Source organism: Hyposmocoma kahamanoa, unplaced genomic scaffold (assembly GCF_003589595.1).
Source record: "Hyposmocoma kahamanoa isolate Upper Pololo Valley unplaced genomic scaffold, ASM358959v1 86, whole genome shotgun sequence".
Taxonomy (NCBI): Eukaryota; Metazoa; Arthropoda; class Insecta; order Lepidoptera; family Cosmopterigidae; genus Hyposmocoma; species Hyposmocoma kahamanoa.
Window position 1 is genome coordinate 16,650,646 of NW_020654289.1, and position 19,473 is coordinate 16,670,118.

A 19,473-nucleotide genomic window follows, 5' to 3' on the forward strand; every position below is an offset into this window, starting at 1 on the left:
TGTATAACTTTACTATGAAGAATGTATAATTTAGATTTCCTTATTAATTCTTATTTGAATACTATAATACATGGTGATGATGGGCAGACGACATCGCAATCGTCCCGGGGCGAACCTGGATGGGCCTAGCGCAGGGCCGTGGGAAATGCCACAAAGACTTGGAGGCCTATACCCAGCTATGGGTGAAGTCAGGTTGTATATGTTGATCTCTGAACATTGATAGTAACTCATTCCACCAAATTGGAATAGGTCGAGAAAAACTATCTACCTTTACAGGTTCGTTATTTTCTTTTCCTCTACATTTATTTCACTTTTTTCATTTGCTAGTTATTACATGTTTAAATGGTGAGCACAACCCCAAGATGTGTGAAATCCCTAACACCCTAGCGTGGTTAAAACCTTTGATTATGCTTGTACAAGCCACCAGCACCCAGTCGCGGTATACATAATATACGTCGGAACTAGTTAACACTCCAAGCTTCATGGAACATAATTCGGTTTATTGTTTATGGAATGTGCTTTACAATAGGGTAAATCTTAGCTAACATAACTAAATGTTATTTTCTAGTTCTTAGAGAAACAATTTACTTAGCTATCCACGACTCCATTTTCTAACGGCATGTATTTAAATGATCATTTTAAGTTTTCAAAAGCAGCAGTCAAAAAAATGTAAACGGTAAATTTTTTTAAGGGCTGATCTTTCGCTCGGAGCCATAAAATAAATTATTAAATCAATGGTATAAATTACCTTTGACAGTTTTATGTTGGGCCTCAAAACTTAAGACAAATGAGCTTTAAAAATAAAATTTAGATACTTGTTTTTTAAACTAAGTAAATGTTGATTATGTTTGTGTATTAATATTATATTAATTATAATATAATTTGACCTGTAAAACGTGTCCGGAAACGCAAGCAAACTGGCTTCTGGCACTCGCCGGCCGCTGCCGCTGCACACTCGCTTCGTGACGTTTGAATTTGTTCACTTTAATCTGACTTGGTCTTATGACATAATGTTTGTTGGCATGGTTGCCATATCAAAATAAAAAGTTAACTCAATTCAAACTAATATTATAAACGAGAAAGCAACTCTGTCTATTACGTTTTCACACCTAAACCGCTAAGCCCATTTTGATGAATTTTGGTATAAAGAAAAATTGTTGGGACCGAGTAGTAGGATGTAAACTACTGTTTGTCACAAAAACAAACCTTGAAGGGGATGAAGAGGGGGGGGGGGGGGGGTTAAAAATTGCATGGAGAACCTATATAACCCATATAACTGTGAAAATTAGTATAGTACTGTAGTAGGTACTCGAAGTACGCACTACGCCGAAATCGCGAGTACCAACTGGTGCTTTATAGATGAGCGTACATTGACAAGATAGGCTTGTTGTGCGAGTTACTCGAAAAATTATCAAATAAGCAAGGTCACTCCCTGCGAATTCGTCGCGTCGCGTTTAAAATTCGTTTTAACATGATCCAAGTTATGCACTTTCGAGCTAGTTACTGAGAAAAACAAATTAATTGCAATCAACTGACGTTATTATTTCAACCCCGGCGGAACAAATTCGTAATTCAGTTACTTCAACTGTAATAAGTAATCCTACTTAAACTGTCAAGTACAAGGAACTGCCTATATTAGATACAAAGCGTTTTCCGCGTCGATAACTTGGTATAAGTAGGTGTAAGAATACTCTGAATACACATATTATTTACAAAGCCAAAGCGATACATTTTGAGGTCCCTATAAAAGAGTTGTCAAATATCCCTTAGAACATAAAATACGAGACATTAGGTATTTTCTTGAAAATAATGAGGCGTACCTACTTGTTTTTAAAACCGGCAATCTTCTAATGGTCTATCAGCGGAAGGGGAAGGGGATATCCGGTGACTGTTATGGTTATTCATAAGTGTACGAATTAATTAAGATAGAGGGTGTTAAAGATGATATTTATTTACGTGGTAACATCACACTTTTTAAATAACACCTTTTATAGAGTTTTTTTTTATTTATTAGGTTCATCAACAGTTATTGCATCAATTACAAATTCAATTTACATAGGTAATAGTATTTTGACAAGACGCGCAACAAGTTCATTTTTAGAAGCAGTTAAGAGTTCGTCCAGGGAAGTACTTCCACCTTACCTATTTCTGCCGCCAAGCAGTAATGTTAGCATTACTGCGTTCCGGTTTTGCAGGGTAATGGTACAGGTGAAATTACAGGCACATGGGATATGTAAGCTTATGTCTCAGGGTGACGGGCGCAGTGGCAGTGCCCTTTAAGCTACACTGCAACTGTCATGGACAGGCGTGTCGCTTAGCATCAGGCCCACGACTTGTTCGTCCCGTCACTCGGTATTATAAAAAAAAGGTATTATTATTATTCGTAATATCTGTAAGGTTTATTTTATATAATATGTAAAAATTAAAAATTTTTGTTAATTAGTAACTAAAAATTTAATTTTTAAAGGGCATGTAATAAGCCAGAACACTGGATGTCAAAAAAAATATAATAAAAAAGAAACACCACAATGAAACCCGTGAAGTATAACAACGATTACATGAATTGACTATAGTTTTAGTTACGGAAATGCAAAATGCAGTATAATAAGAGTTTTAATAATGTATACTTTAGTTTCTAGTTATATTCAACAGTATAGTTAAGTTACTAGTAATTTTATTTAAAACCAAGTGTCAAGCATAATTAAAGAAAGAAACATTTAAAAATAATTATAAGTAGTAGTAGGAGTAATATATATATCTAAAAAAGTACTTCAGTATAAAGAGGAATCTCAAAATAAACAAAAGCGTCTCGAAATTGTTACAAATAAGATCTTTATTTTGAATAGAGTAACTTTTAGAACATGTAAGGTTTATTTTATAAAATATGTAAAATTTTAAATTTGTTTGTTAATTAGTAACTAAAAATTTAATTTTTAACACTAGGTTAAGAAAAAAAAAACATCACTTCTCAAGATGCCAGAAAATTTTTCATTTTTCCTTACATATCGAAGTCCTTCCCGACAAACTTTTCCCGACAAAATCAAAGTCAAAGCCAAATAATCTCTATTTCATAGGCAAGCAAATTCCACTTGAAATCGTCAGACTGATTAAACTCTACTGCTCATTCGTAAGGCAGATTCCTCTGAGAAGAAACTCTAGGGGTTGCTCTTTGTAAATATACATTTGAATACATTTATCATTACAATATTTAATATAAACATATTAAATTGAGACTACCTGCAAGAGCTAAACGGGTCACTACCAAGGATTTTTGTCATCCAAGTACGCAGAAGCCGTATAATAAACCTTTAGTATTAAGTTTTTGTTTCTTTATAATTTTAAATCTGGTAAATGGCAAATTTTGAATATCACTCGGAATCTTATTATAGAAGCGTTGCCCCTTGCCCAGTGCCCCTTAAATGAATTTGTGACTTTTTCATAAAAGAAATTAATATTTTTCTTAATATATATTAACATTATCGAGTTCTTAGGTTTTTGCGATGTAACACATAGGAAATGAACCTATTTTTCTGGATTTAAATCGCGTATATTTGTTTTTTTCAAACAAACCGACGTTTCGGGCCCTTTACAGGTCCCATGGTCACGGTTGACTGAGGTGTGAGGTCCTAGATTAGGCTCCAGCCACCACAATTTATTATCTCATAAGACCAATTTACCGTTCGTCGGTTATACCAAATTTTTGTGGAGGAAATTAAGAAATTTATATTACCTATATAACACGGGAGAGGCAATTTCATCAAAATATCTCTAATAACAATGAACTGATTTTTTCATAAAAATTTTGCGAAACTTTGTGCTTTTTGTATTTTGGGTCTCACGTCACCTTATTTTTTTGGTAATATCAAGTAACGAGACGAGCAAGTCGTGTGTCTGGTGGTAAGCGACACGCCTGTCCATAACAGTTGCAATGTTACTCAATAACACATTCGCAGTCCATGACTCCACCTGGAGTTGCAAATTGTCTTCAACGATAAGTCCATACTTCGAGTCGCAACTACATACCTACTACTTAAATGTCAAATATTTGATTGGACTTGGAAAGAATATCAGGGCTTTCAATTACATTCAAAGCCCTGATATTTTTTTAACATTGAATTAATAAATAACAAAATAATTTAGACATATTGTATAATGTTAGAGTGAAAGACAAATCCAACACTACTTCACACAGGTTCCGTTGAACTGGCGAACTGATTTCGGCTTATACATGGAGGACATGTTAACATGTTAAATTGCAAAGATCTTAGAGGCTTTGCCACTGCACCCGTGACTGTCATTTCACCAGCACCAAACCGGAACGCAGTAATGGGCACATTACCGCTTGGCGACAGAAATCGGTAGGGTAGCAGTATTTCCCTGGACGATCTCTTTCACGCACAAGAAGTTCTACTTCTACTATAATTGCAGTAATTAGTGTGGTTGTCGAGTTTATTTTCATTGTCCGTGTTTTTTGCTTCTAAATTAGATTATGTGATCGTAAAAGTCTAAAATCGTAAAAGTAATTTTTTTTTTATTTCCGGTTAACAAATTACATATGCAATAATCAAATTTACAACCATAAGATCAGCCCTAGGCTTCATCAATAGGTACTAAAATGCAAACTGGGCTTTACAAGAGATTTTGTAAAATATGCCAAATCTAATAAAAAAATCCCGTCGTGGGTCGTGCCCGGCTCAAAAGTTCCCATTACACTGGCAGCATTTCTGCCGTCGAGCAGTAATTGAGCATTACTGTGTCCCGGTTTTGAAGGGTAAGGGAACTGGTGAAATTACAGGCACATGGGACTTGTCAATTTATGGCTCAGGGTGACAGGCGCAGTGACAGTGTCCCTCAGATCTTTGTAATTTAAAGCTCTGAGTGGCACTGCACTGTTTTGGACAGGCGTGCAGCTTACTACCAGGTACAGGACTTGTTGGTCCCGTCACTTGATATTATAAAAAAAGACGTCTGCTGAACCAACCACGACCTAGAGCGGCGATCGCAGCACCTGTCTCCGAGTTGGCGAACTAACTCTTTAAATAAGTCCCGAGCTTCCGAACCCCAGGGTCCCGCCGTTTCAACCGCGACCAGTACGAGGTCGTACAACATCGGCTCCAAGGCAGAATAATTTGCGTGCTTTAGTTTTATCTTAAGTGGGACGCAGCAACATTGGTATATCTAAAATGTTACTAGACAATGAACGCCCACCAGCATACTGATTTTGATTCAAATCACATAATCTCAAAACCAGATGGGTTTCCGAGCGAGAAGATGAACCTGATTCCTACTATATCTTTCTAATTTGTGAGTTAAATCAACTATTGTTCCGATTAGAAATGTCAAGTTCCCGATCGGCCAGTTGTGAATCGCAATTGTATATGCCTCGACTCGGAAAAGACGCAGTTTCCGATCGGGAGAGGCAATTAAAATCAAGCTGCAGCAAAACATTTATCAAAAATACAGAATTTTACGGGCCATTACCTCTAATAGCTCGCATATTAAGGAATATTTAAGGGACGTGATCATAGGAACGCTTAATTATGCGTATGAATGATGATAATGTATTAAGAACTCATTCCGCTTGCAGCAAATTACGCTCATTAATTATGGGGATTACAAATTTTCATTTTAATTCATTAAGTCGGATACCGCTTTCATTGAACAGAGAGGCGATAAAGAAATAGTATTATGTCGTCAATATTAATAACACAGAGAACCACACCCAATTATCTTATCTCAAACGAAATGAAAAAATGAAAGAGTGAATTCTATATGAAAGATAAATAATGGTCATTTCATAGGTAAGTAAATTACACTTGAAATCGTCATACAGATTCAACTCTGCTGGTCATTCGTAACGAGCAAGAAACTGTAGGGGTTGCTCTTTGTAAACATATATTACAGTAACAATCGCGAAATCCTAAGAACTCGATAAATATTTTTCTTACCATAAATAACAATCATTAATGTTCTATGACGTTAATGTAAGAATATCAATCTCTTTAAACTTATCTCTCAAATTCATTGGTCACTTCTCTCCAGGAAACTACCTCGAATACTCAGATAGATAGATAAATACACTTTATAGCTCATACACAGGAACACAAACAATACATTAACAGCTTAAAAATAATGTGGGAAAAGGTGGCCTTATCGCTAAGAGCGATCTCTTGCAGACAACCTTTGATATATATAGGAAAGTTAATCAGAGCGGGATACGTAGTGTGCCAATAGCAAACTATAAACTGTATAGGCAAACAAAAATTAACACCGTAGAGGGGGTTCTTCTGTTACTTGATGACGTCACCAAATTGAGTAAAAAAAAAACATTCAGTCCAATGTCAGGGTTTATTTCCAAAAGTATTCATACAAGGTAATAAGTTAATTGTAACCGGCGAGAGCGGTACTACAGGTACAAATGCAAAAAGTATAAAAGTGAATATCAGATAGGTCCAGGCAGTCGTTCCCTTCCCACAAGGACTCAACTCCTAGATACGTATCATATCAATGGTACTGATGTTTCTCACACATAACTAAAATTCGGTTCAAGTAGTCACCATCCGAGGGAAAATCTTAACACCGCGATGCAGGAATTAAATAAAAAGGGTCAATGCCATCTAGCGGATTTCTACAGAGCTATCTGATAAACAAAGTTGATTAGTTAAAGTCTATGATATAAAATAGGTTTGTTACAACATTATATTCTATCAAAAAATAAATAACGATATAGTATACCTAAATGTATATTAGTATATATAAATACACCTAAATAAACTGATTTTTACTACGAGTAATAAATACATACACGTTGATGTAATACTCGAGATGTAATAATAAATAATAATAGGTAGCCTATAATATACACTTCCACTCCTGGCCCGTTCTCACGACTGACGTAAGGATTTAGACTGTAGTTCCCACGCGGGAATTCATTCATTCATTCATTCATTCTGGTTTCCTCACGAGGTTTTCCTTCACCGAAAAGCGCATAGAAATTTCAAATTAAATTTCGCACATGAATTCCAAAACTCACAAGTGCAAGCCCGGAATCGAACCTACGACTCTCTGCTTGAGAGGCGATAGGCCAAACCATTAGGCTAATAAGGCTTCAGAAAACCCATACCGGAATCTATTTAGAAAAATTACCCTACTCCTGGGAATTTAATCTAAAAACTCCTCACCCAGCGCCCGCAGTGCAAGCCAAGTACTTCGAGGTCATCATAAATAATATAATAAAATCATTACCCGCCATAAATGTATAATCTATTGTTTATGAACTAATCCACTGTGGAAAACAAACAATGGAAGTGCTATCTCGATCTATGCTCGATTACTATTAAAACTATATCGCCAAAATGCACACAAATAAATGATAAACACTATGAAATCTTGATAATGATAGGTTTAGAAAGTTGTAACAAAAATCTGGACTGGTAATATAATTTAAGCTTTACCCAGTCGTTACATCGTTGAAAGTTCAATACCTTTGCTAACGTGCTGCCATCTTGCGGCCATTAGCTGATCTACGATGAACGACTGACATCTAAACGAATAGAAAGTAGTTTCTTCTCGACAACAGATATCTTATTTAACGCACACGTTGCTTAATCAACTTTATGTCAATCCATTAAGTTTAAAATTAACACAACACTCATGAAGCATTTTTCTCGCTAAGCTAAGCCTAGTTCTCCAAAGAATAAATCTCGACCATATTGCATTAGGATAATGTTAACTTTCAATTGTTACAGTACAAAAAATAAATTCGACGAACATTAAATGGAAAATTTATTAAAATAAGACTTACCGATGATATGAAGTAGCACCACAGGATATATTTTAGGTGCGGATATAATTTTTGCACTCCAAAACAGCACAATAAGGCATTTGTCTACGATTTTGGAGAATTTGCGCGAAAGAATGACACAAGTGTACAAAGCGAAAATAGCGGACTGACTGACGAGGCCATATAAATATTTCTCCCAGCCCAGGAATCGAACCCGGGACCTCTGCGTGGCAGTCCGGCATGGTAACCGTTCAGCCACCGAGGCAGTTAAACCACATCTAAACATACTACAAGGAAATTCTCTAGTCCTGACAAATGTCTAACCAGGCTATGGCGAAATATTCAATCTACGATTAACACAAAAGTTTATCTTACAAAGGTTTATCTTAGTGTAATCAAGGAGTTTAATAGTTCCAAAGCTTTCGAAAGTTATTTTGTAAACAAGTCAGATAATGTATAAATATGCTGTAACACTGTGTACATTTATCAATACTGATTTTCATTAAATATTACCGATGATATACTGGTATATTATTATGATGTTGTGTGTTTAATTTCTTAGCAGAGCTTGATATCTATTTCCTAAACTACAAGCAGTTTTTTGAATTTCGAAAAATCCGTTTTCCATACGCCTACACTAAATAAATGTAACCATAGGTACCCTCAACTTTTCATGTTTCCAGGGCTTATAGTTATGCTGTACGTCCATCTGCCAGTAAATTGCTCCGTACCCTAATAAGATCTGGAATGGAACGCATAAAACACGTTCTTCGAATTTTCGCACGCACTTGCCAAACTTTTATTCGATTCCGAGAGCAAAATTTTATCTATCATACCCTCAAAATTGTCGAATTTTATAGTTCTTTTTGTTAATAAGAAAAATGTACACAAAGAAGCAGTGCTTGTCGTTTTTCTTCAGTCAACAAATTACAATTATTAACTAAAATAACGGATAACTCTCGTATTTAAGTCGAATTTTGGCGGCGGTGACATGGTGACTTTCCGTTGAGTCACCGCCACGGAATCTCATGACAAAAAAAGAGAATTACTACGGCAGAATTACTAAGTGCTATAAACATAATATTAAGATCTTTTTAATATCAACATTACCGTGTACGTCAGGGAACTGGCTACCGAACTGAGAAATTTCTTTAAAGTTCTGTACACAGAATTTTAATGAGTTTATAGTTCTATACACTTGAGACTTCTACTGGACTTGAGTTAAAAAAAAAGAACGTTGTATTTTTGCTAAATAAAATATCAAACATGACGCTACTCAAACGCTCTATTGCCTCTTAGACTATGGATTATGTTTTTCCATCCTCTAAGTATTGCCTCCTGATTAGTTAAATTGGTCTAAAGATCTTGTAACCGGGCCATAAATCTTTATAAAAAAAAAAATATTTGTGCTTGGCCCGTAGAAGGAGAATTGAGTTCTACGGCTTGGCCACTTCTATCCTATCTTTTTGGTTTTTTGTTTCGTGGTGTTTGTTTGACTTTCGTCTAAATATATGAAGAGGCTGTATGGTAGAACCTTTGCCTACCCAAATAAATGGGTGAAAATTTATTTAAGCAAAATTGGGTTTGTGTCATGGATTGAGCAAAATACACATTATATATTGATTAAGTGTATCATTATTTTATTTACGCCCTTAGAATAATAACGCATAGAATGATAGTTTCATATGAAACGAACTGTCACAAGTGAGGCAAAAATCAAATTCATGTAGGCGTAAGCAACTTGTATCTACGCTCGTCGGCACGCACCCAAATATACAAATAATGATGCCATGGAATAACATTTCCCTCAAAAATAGGGAAATTGTATCTTGCTTAACTCTTCGTTCAAGTTCCATCACTAAGTTAAAGGTGCCTACAGATTTGCCTGACATTGTCGATCAGGTGCCTACAGATTTGCTCGATTTTGTCGATCGTTACTGTCGATCAGGTGCCTACAGATATGCTCGGTTTTGACAATGTCAAGTGACAAGAATTTTCAATAATTTATTTTTGGTAATCCTTATGGAAATGGCATTTATATCTGAATACACGATGACGGACACGACTTTTCAAATAAATGCAATATGGGAATCATCTTCGAGGTATTCGAGGTGCTCATTACGAATATTACACTCATTTCTAAATCCAATTCTTGAGCTGTTCGCGGTGCAAATTGACCTTGAGCACTGACGGCCCGCCCGTTCGTGTAGGCCCATTGGGCGCGCTTCAATTTGCCTCACTTAGCGTGTGCGGACTAGGTTTCTATGCGTTATTATTCTAAGTTTACGCCTAGAAAAAGCATTGTATGCAATCATTACATAATTAGTTTTCTAAATCTCGTACCTACTACTTAGGCCACACAGCAAAGCCTCGTGGCCTAAACATGGTACTCGACTTTAAGGACCCACCCTCATTATGGAACGATTGCATAAAATACTATAATATGTAAATTGTGTTTCGAAAAAACACAATTTTTCAAAACTTACGTTTCCTCCTCCGTTACCATGCCGAACGGTTACCATGCCGAACTGCCACGCAGAGGTCCCAGGTTCGATTCCCGGGCCGGGAGAAATATTTGTATGGCCTACAATTATTTCTCTCGTGAGTTCGGGTGTAATTTGTGGTTGTCTATATGTGTGTCCATGGCACTCGCGACACAGAGTTTCCCTAGTGCGGGGCTATGTTGAGTGTGTGCGTTATTTATTATTTATTACTCCATTTTCTTGGTGATAGTAATTTTTTTCTGACGGTGTAATTTGCTCTTTAGCTTGTCAATTGTTTAAAGTATGTAGAAAAATTATTACCTACCGGAGTTAATTAAATCGGAATGGTTTTTTATGAACACCTGTTGAACCATTGAAAGATCAGTCATTCGTAGAATTAATATTCATGACAACGGAACGGAATATATTATTATGACATTTGTAGAGAGGCTTTAGTTTCCCTACTTCGAACTTTGAATACAACGTAAAGTAAGTTCACTTACTTAAAAATAAACATTACGTGCTTTTATTCAATTAATTCGTTACACTTAAGTAGGTACGTAATCGCTTGAGCGACTTGTAGTGGGTGTGAAAATGAATGGAAAAATCATTAATAACTTGCGCTATGCAAATGACACTGATCCCTTCTACAAAGAGTGACCTACAAAATATCTTGGATAGAATAAACAGATGCAGTGAAGATGCTGGTCTCACAATGAACATATCAAAAACTAAATTCATGGTAGTTCCAGAAATCCTGACTTAGATTCAACTATATCAGTGGACGGTAAATATCTCGGCGCTTGGGTTAATGAAGCATGGGACTCGGATCAGCGTCCTGATTTTGACTCAAACGGGAATTGATCCGATCACCCGATCGGATCAATTCCCGAAGTCTCAAAATCAGATGGGTTTCTGAGCGAAAAGATGAACCTGATTTCTACTACATCTTTCTAATTTGTGAGTTAAATCAACTATTGTTCCGATTAGAAATATCAAAAGTTTCCGATTGGCCAGTTGTGAATCGCAATTATGCGCCTCGACTCGGAAAAGACGCAGTTTCTGATCGGGAGAGGCAATTAAAATCAAGCTGCAGGAGATAAAAACTCAGATTGAGATCGCCCGAGCATCTTTCATGAAAATGAAAAGGGTGTTGTGCTGCCGACAACCTTACATATAACTTAGAATTCGCATCCTCCACTGTTATATCTGGCTAATCGTTATGTACGGCAGCGAGGCTTGGACCATCAAAAAAGAAACCTGACGGCGTCTCGATGCATTCGAGATGTGGTGCTACCGCCGCATGCTTCGTATCAGCTGGATGCAGAAAGTCAAGAACGAGACAGAACTCCTGTGTATTACCACCTCACGCCAGCTGACGCGGATCATCAAGAAGCGCAAAATAACATATCTCGGGAAAGGTTGCAGACAAGAGACTCGCTAGAAGACGTAAAAAGTCATGGTTACGCAAGATAAGGGAGTGGACCAGAGTCACGAGCGCGGAACAACTGTTTAGTTTGGCCATGAATAGGGACAAATTTGCTATATTGACGGTCAACCTCCAATAGTGGAGAGGCACTTTAATAAGACGATATCTTAACTAGGTCAATATGTCAAATTTGGTTTATACATGCCTTATATTTACAAACAAATTCGGTCAAATGTCATGTTCAAATTTCAAATTGCGCAGTTTCGACACTTGTGAAGTCAAGCATATGATTTAACTCAGCATACTATTTGTTTAAAGATAGTTTTTGGTAGAAACTTGCGTGTACACTTAACTAGTAAAAGTGTTGAATTAAAAAAATAGTTAGTTAAAATTATTATAATAGTCAGTAGGTTGAAAATTTAATAAAAGAGTTTTGTTATTTATTAATTGGTTTTGTCTGTAAAGTTTTTAAGAGCCAAATTTCCAACAGCTAAATCTGAACCAGATTATCTCGCAGAATCCTCATGAGTTATGTAATCCCTCTTCAATTCATACGCACGTAATTCTGTAGTTTTGCTACATATATAGATCATGAACCTATTTGTACGTACCACTGCTGGGCACGGATGGAGACCCGTCTGAGAAGAGTTGTGAACCTTCTTCGTCGTACAGGTTACATCACCATATTTTCCTTCACCGAAAAAGTTAATTACTTAGGAAGAATTAATAATAATAATAAGAGGCGAAAGTCTAAAATAGATAACAATAATAATAACACACTTATAGCCCCGCACTCGGGAAACCCTGTATCGCGGGTGCCATGGACACACACATAGACAACCACAACTTACACCCAAACTCAGAGAAATAGATGTAGGCCATACAAGTATTTCTCCCGGCCTGAGAAATCGAACGCGAGACCAGCATGGTATCCGTTCAGTCACGGAGGCAGTTATATAATTTGAGACCGTATATAATTTTCTCGCGTGCATTATGTAGGTGTTGTCGCAAGAATTGTACATATTAATATTCAAATGTTGAACGTATGTGTTATCAGAAATATCTAATTTTGTATTAGCGTAATATTAGCGTATAATATGTGAGGTCGTGACTTTTTTGTTTCCACTTCGTAACCTTCACAAATAGAATGATTTACATTATCCGCTCAGAGGATTTCTATTGTCCTAGTTGTGACAGTATATTAATTATGTTGCAGTAGAGCTCCTTGTGAAAGAGCTCGCCCAAGGAAGTACTGCCACCTTACCTATTTCTGTCGCCAAGCGGTAGTATCAGAATTACTGGGTGCTGGTGAAATTACGGTCACATGGGCCTTATCAACTTATGTATCAAGTTCATGAGCGCAGCGAGTGCCCCTCATATCATTGCGATTTAAAGCTCTGAGTGGCACTGCAACTGCTATGGACAGGCGAATCGCTTACCATCAAGCGGTTGAATAGGTCATTCCGTCACTTGTTCTCATAAAAGTTTTAAAAAAATCACTGTGTGTCACAAACAAACGATGTAATACAAAACAGCAGCAGTCGCTACAAATGTTTTTGTACATAATATATTTCTATAGAGCTTTTTTAAGTTTAGTTCTTTAATTAAATCCAAAATTTATTTATTATAAAACATACGCAGTACAAAAAGATTTGTAGCGTCTGCTGCGATTCGCTACAAGCACTATGCCGAGGCTTCGTTCTTTTCATCAACTTAGCAATAGAAATCAGAATTACATGAGGTGTGTGATTTTCTATATGTATGTGTGTTTGATGGATAAAGTCCTATTTAATTTAAAGCTAGAAACCATTATCGACCACTGAACCTACCACTGTCAGCTGCTCATGTGATAAGTAAGCACCTTTACATATCACATGAGTAGTATTCAGATTGAAGGAGAGGAAGAGGGGCACCGGCGCACTCTGAGACAAAAGTTGACAAGTTCTATGTGCCTGTATTTTCACCAGCACCCTTACCGTTCAAAACCGGAACGTAAGTAATGTTCATGTTACTGTTCGGCGGCAGAAATTGGTAAGAAAACAGTACTGCCATCCTTATCATAATTAACGTAATCGACATTTTTAGCGAAATTGAGTTATTAACATATTTAAGCTCAGCGAAGAGAGTTCTACAACCTGCTCTAATTGGTTTTTTAATATCTTATTTAGTTTCAGTTTTATTGTTAAGCAAAGTGAGCGTAATTCACATTTTTTAGGTGACTAAACTTTAGGTGCCAATATAGTTACCGATGTGCAAATGCGTAAGTTATGATAAGGAGGGCAGAGTACTTTCCTCTTTTAAGCTAAAATAACATAAGGAAGTAAGCAATATAGAACTCACCTGTAATTTCCTTCGAATTCTTAGAAATCTCGTAGAATATGCAAGCGTAGCATACAGTAATGATGAGCAAAGGGAAGAAGTACATTGCGCATAAGCAAAACACATTATACGCTAATTCTTGGTGCTGACTCGAGAAAGCCTCGAAGGAAACACATTGATGAAAATCTGACACTTTTGGATGACTCATCACTCGGAACACTAAGCTCTGTGGACAAGGAATTTTGAATTAAATTAATGTGATTGTACATGTCGATACTGAACGTCGTTTAAGGTGCGTCAGAACGATACACAAAAGTATTATTTATTATACAGGTAAACAAAATATGTGGCGCTGACTCAACTGTATATATATAAAATAAAATTTCTGTGAATATTTTATATTCGTGAGTGTTAATGGTTATTTCCACTCGTGAACTGAACGGAGACCCGCTAACTTCTATAATGTGACTTTTAACTTAGTTTACACGAGTTAGAGTTTAAACTTTCAAAATATTATGAATATGTACAACGAATATGCTATGATATTGAATAATAGTACATACGATAATATACATTATTTCAATGTATTTTATATATTATTGGTCCATAACTGTGTAATTCTAACCATTGATGATTAAAGGGTACCGTATTGAGCTAATATATTATAAAATAATATTATATTAAATCCTTATGCCGTAAAAAGTATGAAGGACTCTTTATATTAAGACTGCACCGAGGCAGCGATACGTAATTGCGAAATACCATGCCGTACCGCCTGTACCACCTCTCACTTGAGACTTATGTAGTTCTCAGGTCGTGGAAGCTTGCAAACGTGCAACCTGTGCCGAAAAAGTGAAGCAGAGCTGACCCTGTCAACTATCGACCTATCGCAGTCACTTCCATACACTGCAAGACTATGGAACGTGTACTCAACAACCGTCTCCTATCGTACCTTGAATACAACGACCTCCTCAGTGATCGCGAGTACGGATTCCGACGAGGGCGATCTACTGGGGATCTTCTTGTGTATGCCTGTCACATATGGAGCGTGACTACAAAAAAGCAAGGCGAAGCATTTGCAGTGTCTTTGGACATTTCTGAAGCCTTTGACAGGGTCTGGCATGCAAGCCTTTTAAGTAAGATTTGACACTCCAGGCAGTCTACGATCTTGTCAAATTTAACGCTACCAAAACGCAGGCGTGTCTATTCTCTACAAAACGGTGTCCCTTTGAGTTCTCTACAAAACGGTGTCCCTTTGAGTTGACTCCGACTTTTCGTGATACATCCATACCGATAGCCGACTGTCTCCAGCTACTTGGAATGGACCTGACGTCCAATTTGAACTTCGGCAGATATATTTGAATCCGTGGTCAAAAATGCAGCAAGGAAGCTTGGGATCCTTTCCAGGGTGAGGCGTTACTTTAGTAGTTGCTTCAGCTGTACCAAGCACAAGTCCGGTCGTGTATGGAGTACTGCTGACACTTTAGGATAACTCTGCTACATATCAACTGGTCACTTTGGATTCAATTGACAGCCGTGTCAAGAGGCTTATAGGTGATTCGGAATTAGTGGAAGCGAAGCTGTAGAGTCTTGAACAACGTCGTAAAGTTGCCTGCTTATCGGTATTTTACAGGATATATCACGGAGAGTGTGCGATGGAATTATATGATTTAATTCCGCCTTCTCCTTTCCATCACTGAGAGACTAGGCGTAGGCTTGGGTTCCACCTCTGTGTTGTGGACATTGCAAAGATTCGCACGAAGCATTGCGTTTCTATATTTATATGGCGAACGGCTATGGAGTGGAATTCCCTGCCTGCAGACTTGTTCCCTGAACGTTATAACTTGAGTTTTTTCAAGGCGAGAGTGAATAGGCATTATTTAAGTGCGCATGCTCCATCGTCGACCTCATCGTCACTTTCCATCAAGTGAGAAGGAGATCAAATGTGCACTTATATTTTATAAAAAAAATAATAATAATTGCGTTCGTTTGATCCCTTGTTGTATCGTTATTACTAAAGATTTAGTTATGACATTAACGTGTAAGATATTTAAGGATTCACTCTATAAATTACATTCTTTGGAAATACGATTACTTGTAGGTTCCTCGATCGAAAAAAAATCCGAATTAATCTCTAAAAAACAAAATAAACCCTTAGTACAGCGTAATTACTTCACGGAAGGTCATCAGTTTATGAAAAATAACAAAACTACATCTTTTCTATAACGTATACTCCGGACATTTTCAAAATGTGTATTTGTTTTAATAATACGAAGTAAATACCTAAATTTGCTCGCCATCCACGCATACTAGCCAGAGCCGCCACGCTTCTCCCCTGTCCGCTTTAGTACTGCTTCGGCCGTCAGACGTGGAAGTTATGTCGCTTGGACTTACTTTTAAAGCCATATCTTTAAAACCGTGTGCCACAAAGGAATACCTAAAATCAATTAGCGGACAGAAGCTCGATGCTCTTTCTAAAATACAAACCATTTTATGATGAAGATAAAACACGCTGACAGGGTCATACTGCGAACGCCTAATTAAGTAATTCAGTGGCCGTAGCATGGCAGAATATGTGTAATAAACCTCCCCGTGACAATATACAGGGTGTAAATTTGAGACGGGGCAGCAAGGCCGGCTACCTTAATCGTTGTAGTTACAGAAAAACGGTTCTAGAAGACTATCCATGAATTTTGAAGATATATTGATTGGCATTCACAGATTTTGAAAAAATGGTACAGTCAGCAAGATAAAAGGCAATTTATACAAAACTTTTTTTTATGCCATTCGATCCGGTCTCTGGTAAGGATCAATAGTCTCTGTGGGACCAACTGAGGTAAGAGTACTCAAATTTCAGAAATCGCAAAAGAGTTTTAACATACTTTTTGTAGGGACATATCTAGTCATCAGATATCTAGCCTTTGTCGTAAATATAATTAATTTATAGCTCCAACGGGACAGAACTTCTTGCTTCGTGCGGCCATACCGACGACGCAGTTGTACCTGTCTCGACTGCATTACTCCACGAAGTCTGAGGATATAGTGGAGTATATCCGGTTGAAAGCCCAATTCACCCTGAGGGTCGAACGTTTGGAGTCTCGCCACAACGTTAACTTTAATTCGTTTGTGGTGAGGGTCCCAACGGTCCATCTGTCGACCTTCATGCAGGTAGAGTTTTGGCCGAAGGGTGTCATGTTCCGGCGGTTCAGAGGAACGATACATGACACTTGTTTGCGTCTCACGTCGCCGAATAGTAATTCGTGTAAATAGTTAATAAGTTTATATTATTTTATATGTATGTTAGTTTGTAAGGTATGTATCAAAAATAATAATATGTATGTTAGTCTGTAAGGTATTTGTTATATGGGCCTTAGTTGCCTGACATAAATGAATAAATAAATAAAAAAAATATATATATATACATACATCGAATTTTGTACAATTCACTTAATGAAATAATAAAGACTTGGGCAGATACATGCATACAAATATTACTACAAGTGTGAAAATAAACGTGCACTATAAGAAATGTACCGATATTCCAACTAAACATAAAGTCAAATATCCGTAATTTCGAAAACCGATTTATAATAAAACCATTACGTTTTCGAGTATTTCACAAAGACAAAATGAGCTTTTGTTTTTAGTCTTCCTAAAAAAATACATTTGACATTATGTAAATTCGAGCTAACGTTATTTCGGGCAAATGTATTTTCTGACTTCTGATAGGTAATCCCAAGCCGTAAAACGAGCACAACAATATTTTGTTCGATAATGCTAACGCTTAATAAAAAATAATCAAAGCGACTCTATAGTTTCTTTGATCTAAATATTTCAGTCGCTTGTGGTTCGAACAATTGAAAATGACCAAGAAGTTTACATAAGCTTCTTGAAATTGACGTAATGGGTCTCTTTCCATCTTTTGCGCATGCAATGTGTAGAAAAAGAACAGTTAACTATTTGATTATTTTGTGTGCTTTTGTGATTTATATTTACGATTCATTTATATATAAATTAAATAATATAAAACTGTACAAAATAACACTTTTAAATGATAACTATGATAACACAATATATTTGTTTAGTGAAAATATGATACAAAAATCTGTTTTTACACTTTACTGCAGTAATTTTTACAAGTTATTATTATATGGTACTGCATGATTGACAACCGCGCTGTCAGTCGAACAAACGAAGACTGTTGCGCGATTGACGCTCTGTATGTGATATTAACGTCCTATAGTTGCGGACACTTTTCAGCACGAACCCGATGTCCATTTGTTGGTATGTCAATGGTTATTGTGATAAAACTTTGAAATGCCAGTTTATCACTCGAATTTGACAGCTAAATGTGGATATAATAGCTTTATCGCGGCGGCATATTACGGCGGTAGAATTTTTTATAACGGTTTAGGAGCTTAAGACAAAAACCGTTGCGACTTTAAGTAGGTAAGTAAGTAAGTTGGGACAATATTTATTTTACAAAGTCTCTTTGAAAATATACTGTAATAAAAATTTAGGAATGAAATGGCTAGGTATGACTAGGGTTACCATATCGAAATTTGAATAGTCTGGACAAAAAGCTTGACATTTGATAGAAAGCTTGGACTATTTAGTAACATAATCTCCGTACAGAGTACTAAGAAAACCGACCTCAAAAGTACGTGGAATTACCTATTGAAATTCCTCTGTTCGCCACTATACAGGACTTGACACAGGAGATAATAAAAATCGGTTCCGACCACCGAAAGTATATTGAGAGAGACGCCTTGAATTGGAGAATAGCAAAATCAACCATTAAAATAATTGCTCCTTAAGTAAAATTTAGGCGCTATTTATAAAAATCAATCTTCATGCGTGAACAACCACCCTTAGAGGTGGATGATTTTCTTCAAAATGAAATGGGACCACTATGGAGGTACTACCTTTTCAACAAAAAAAATAATCATGAAAATCGGTTCACAAATACCGGAGTTATCGCGTAACCTACATACAAGAAAAAAAAAGAAACATATCGAATTGAAAACCTCCTTATTTTTTTGAAGTCGGTTAAAAATAAGATCGAAAATCTTTCTTTCACGTAGGAGCGTAGAAATGGACAGGCGCCTAGGCAACAAAATGTATGCTGTAAATCAAGTTTTATTATAAAGTGTAAGTATCTTATCATTTACACTGAAAATTGTTACCCTAAGCCGTAAAATCCGGACAAAAACCGAAAGGAAGTTTAAAACTTTTGGGGGTTAAGTAGCTCGCGTCCGTAGGCTGTGTACCCTCGAGACCCTACACGTGACCCCTGGGTGGTGCTAAATAAGCTACAAACTCCGGTGGTAGACCTTGGTCGTGGCTGGTGACCACCCTCTGGGCGAAGCCTAGCCGCCAATCAGCTATAGCTGTGTTCCGGCTTGACGCCCAGAGTAGCCGCTCTAGAGTGAAGGGTCTGTACAGTTGCACTGCACTGA

The 19,473-nt window shown here is 36.8% G+C and overlaps 1 protein-coding gene across 1 annotated transcript in view; it reads right to left on the reverse strand.

The window, feature by feature from the left end:
• The window catches only part of LOC113234929 (gonadotropin-releasing hormone II receptor-like), a 184,901-nt gene that overhangs the window by 38,031 nt on the left and 127,397 nt on the right, over nucleotides 1–19,473 (reverse strand). The window contains 3 exon segments of the mRNA XM_026470450.1: nucleotides 14,036–14,306; nucleotides 17,712–17,729; nucleotides 19,026–19,044. Coding sequence (XP_026326235.1) covers nucleotides 14,036–14,306; nucleotides 17,712–17,729; nucleotides 19,026–19,044 — 308 coding nt within the window.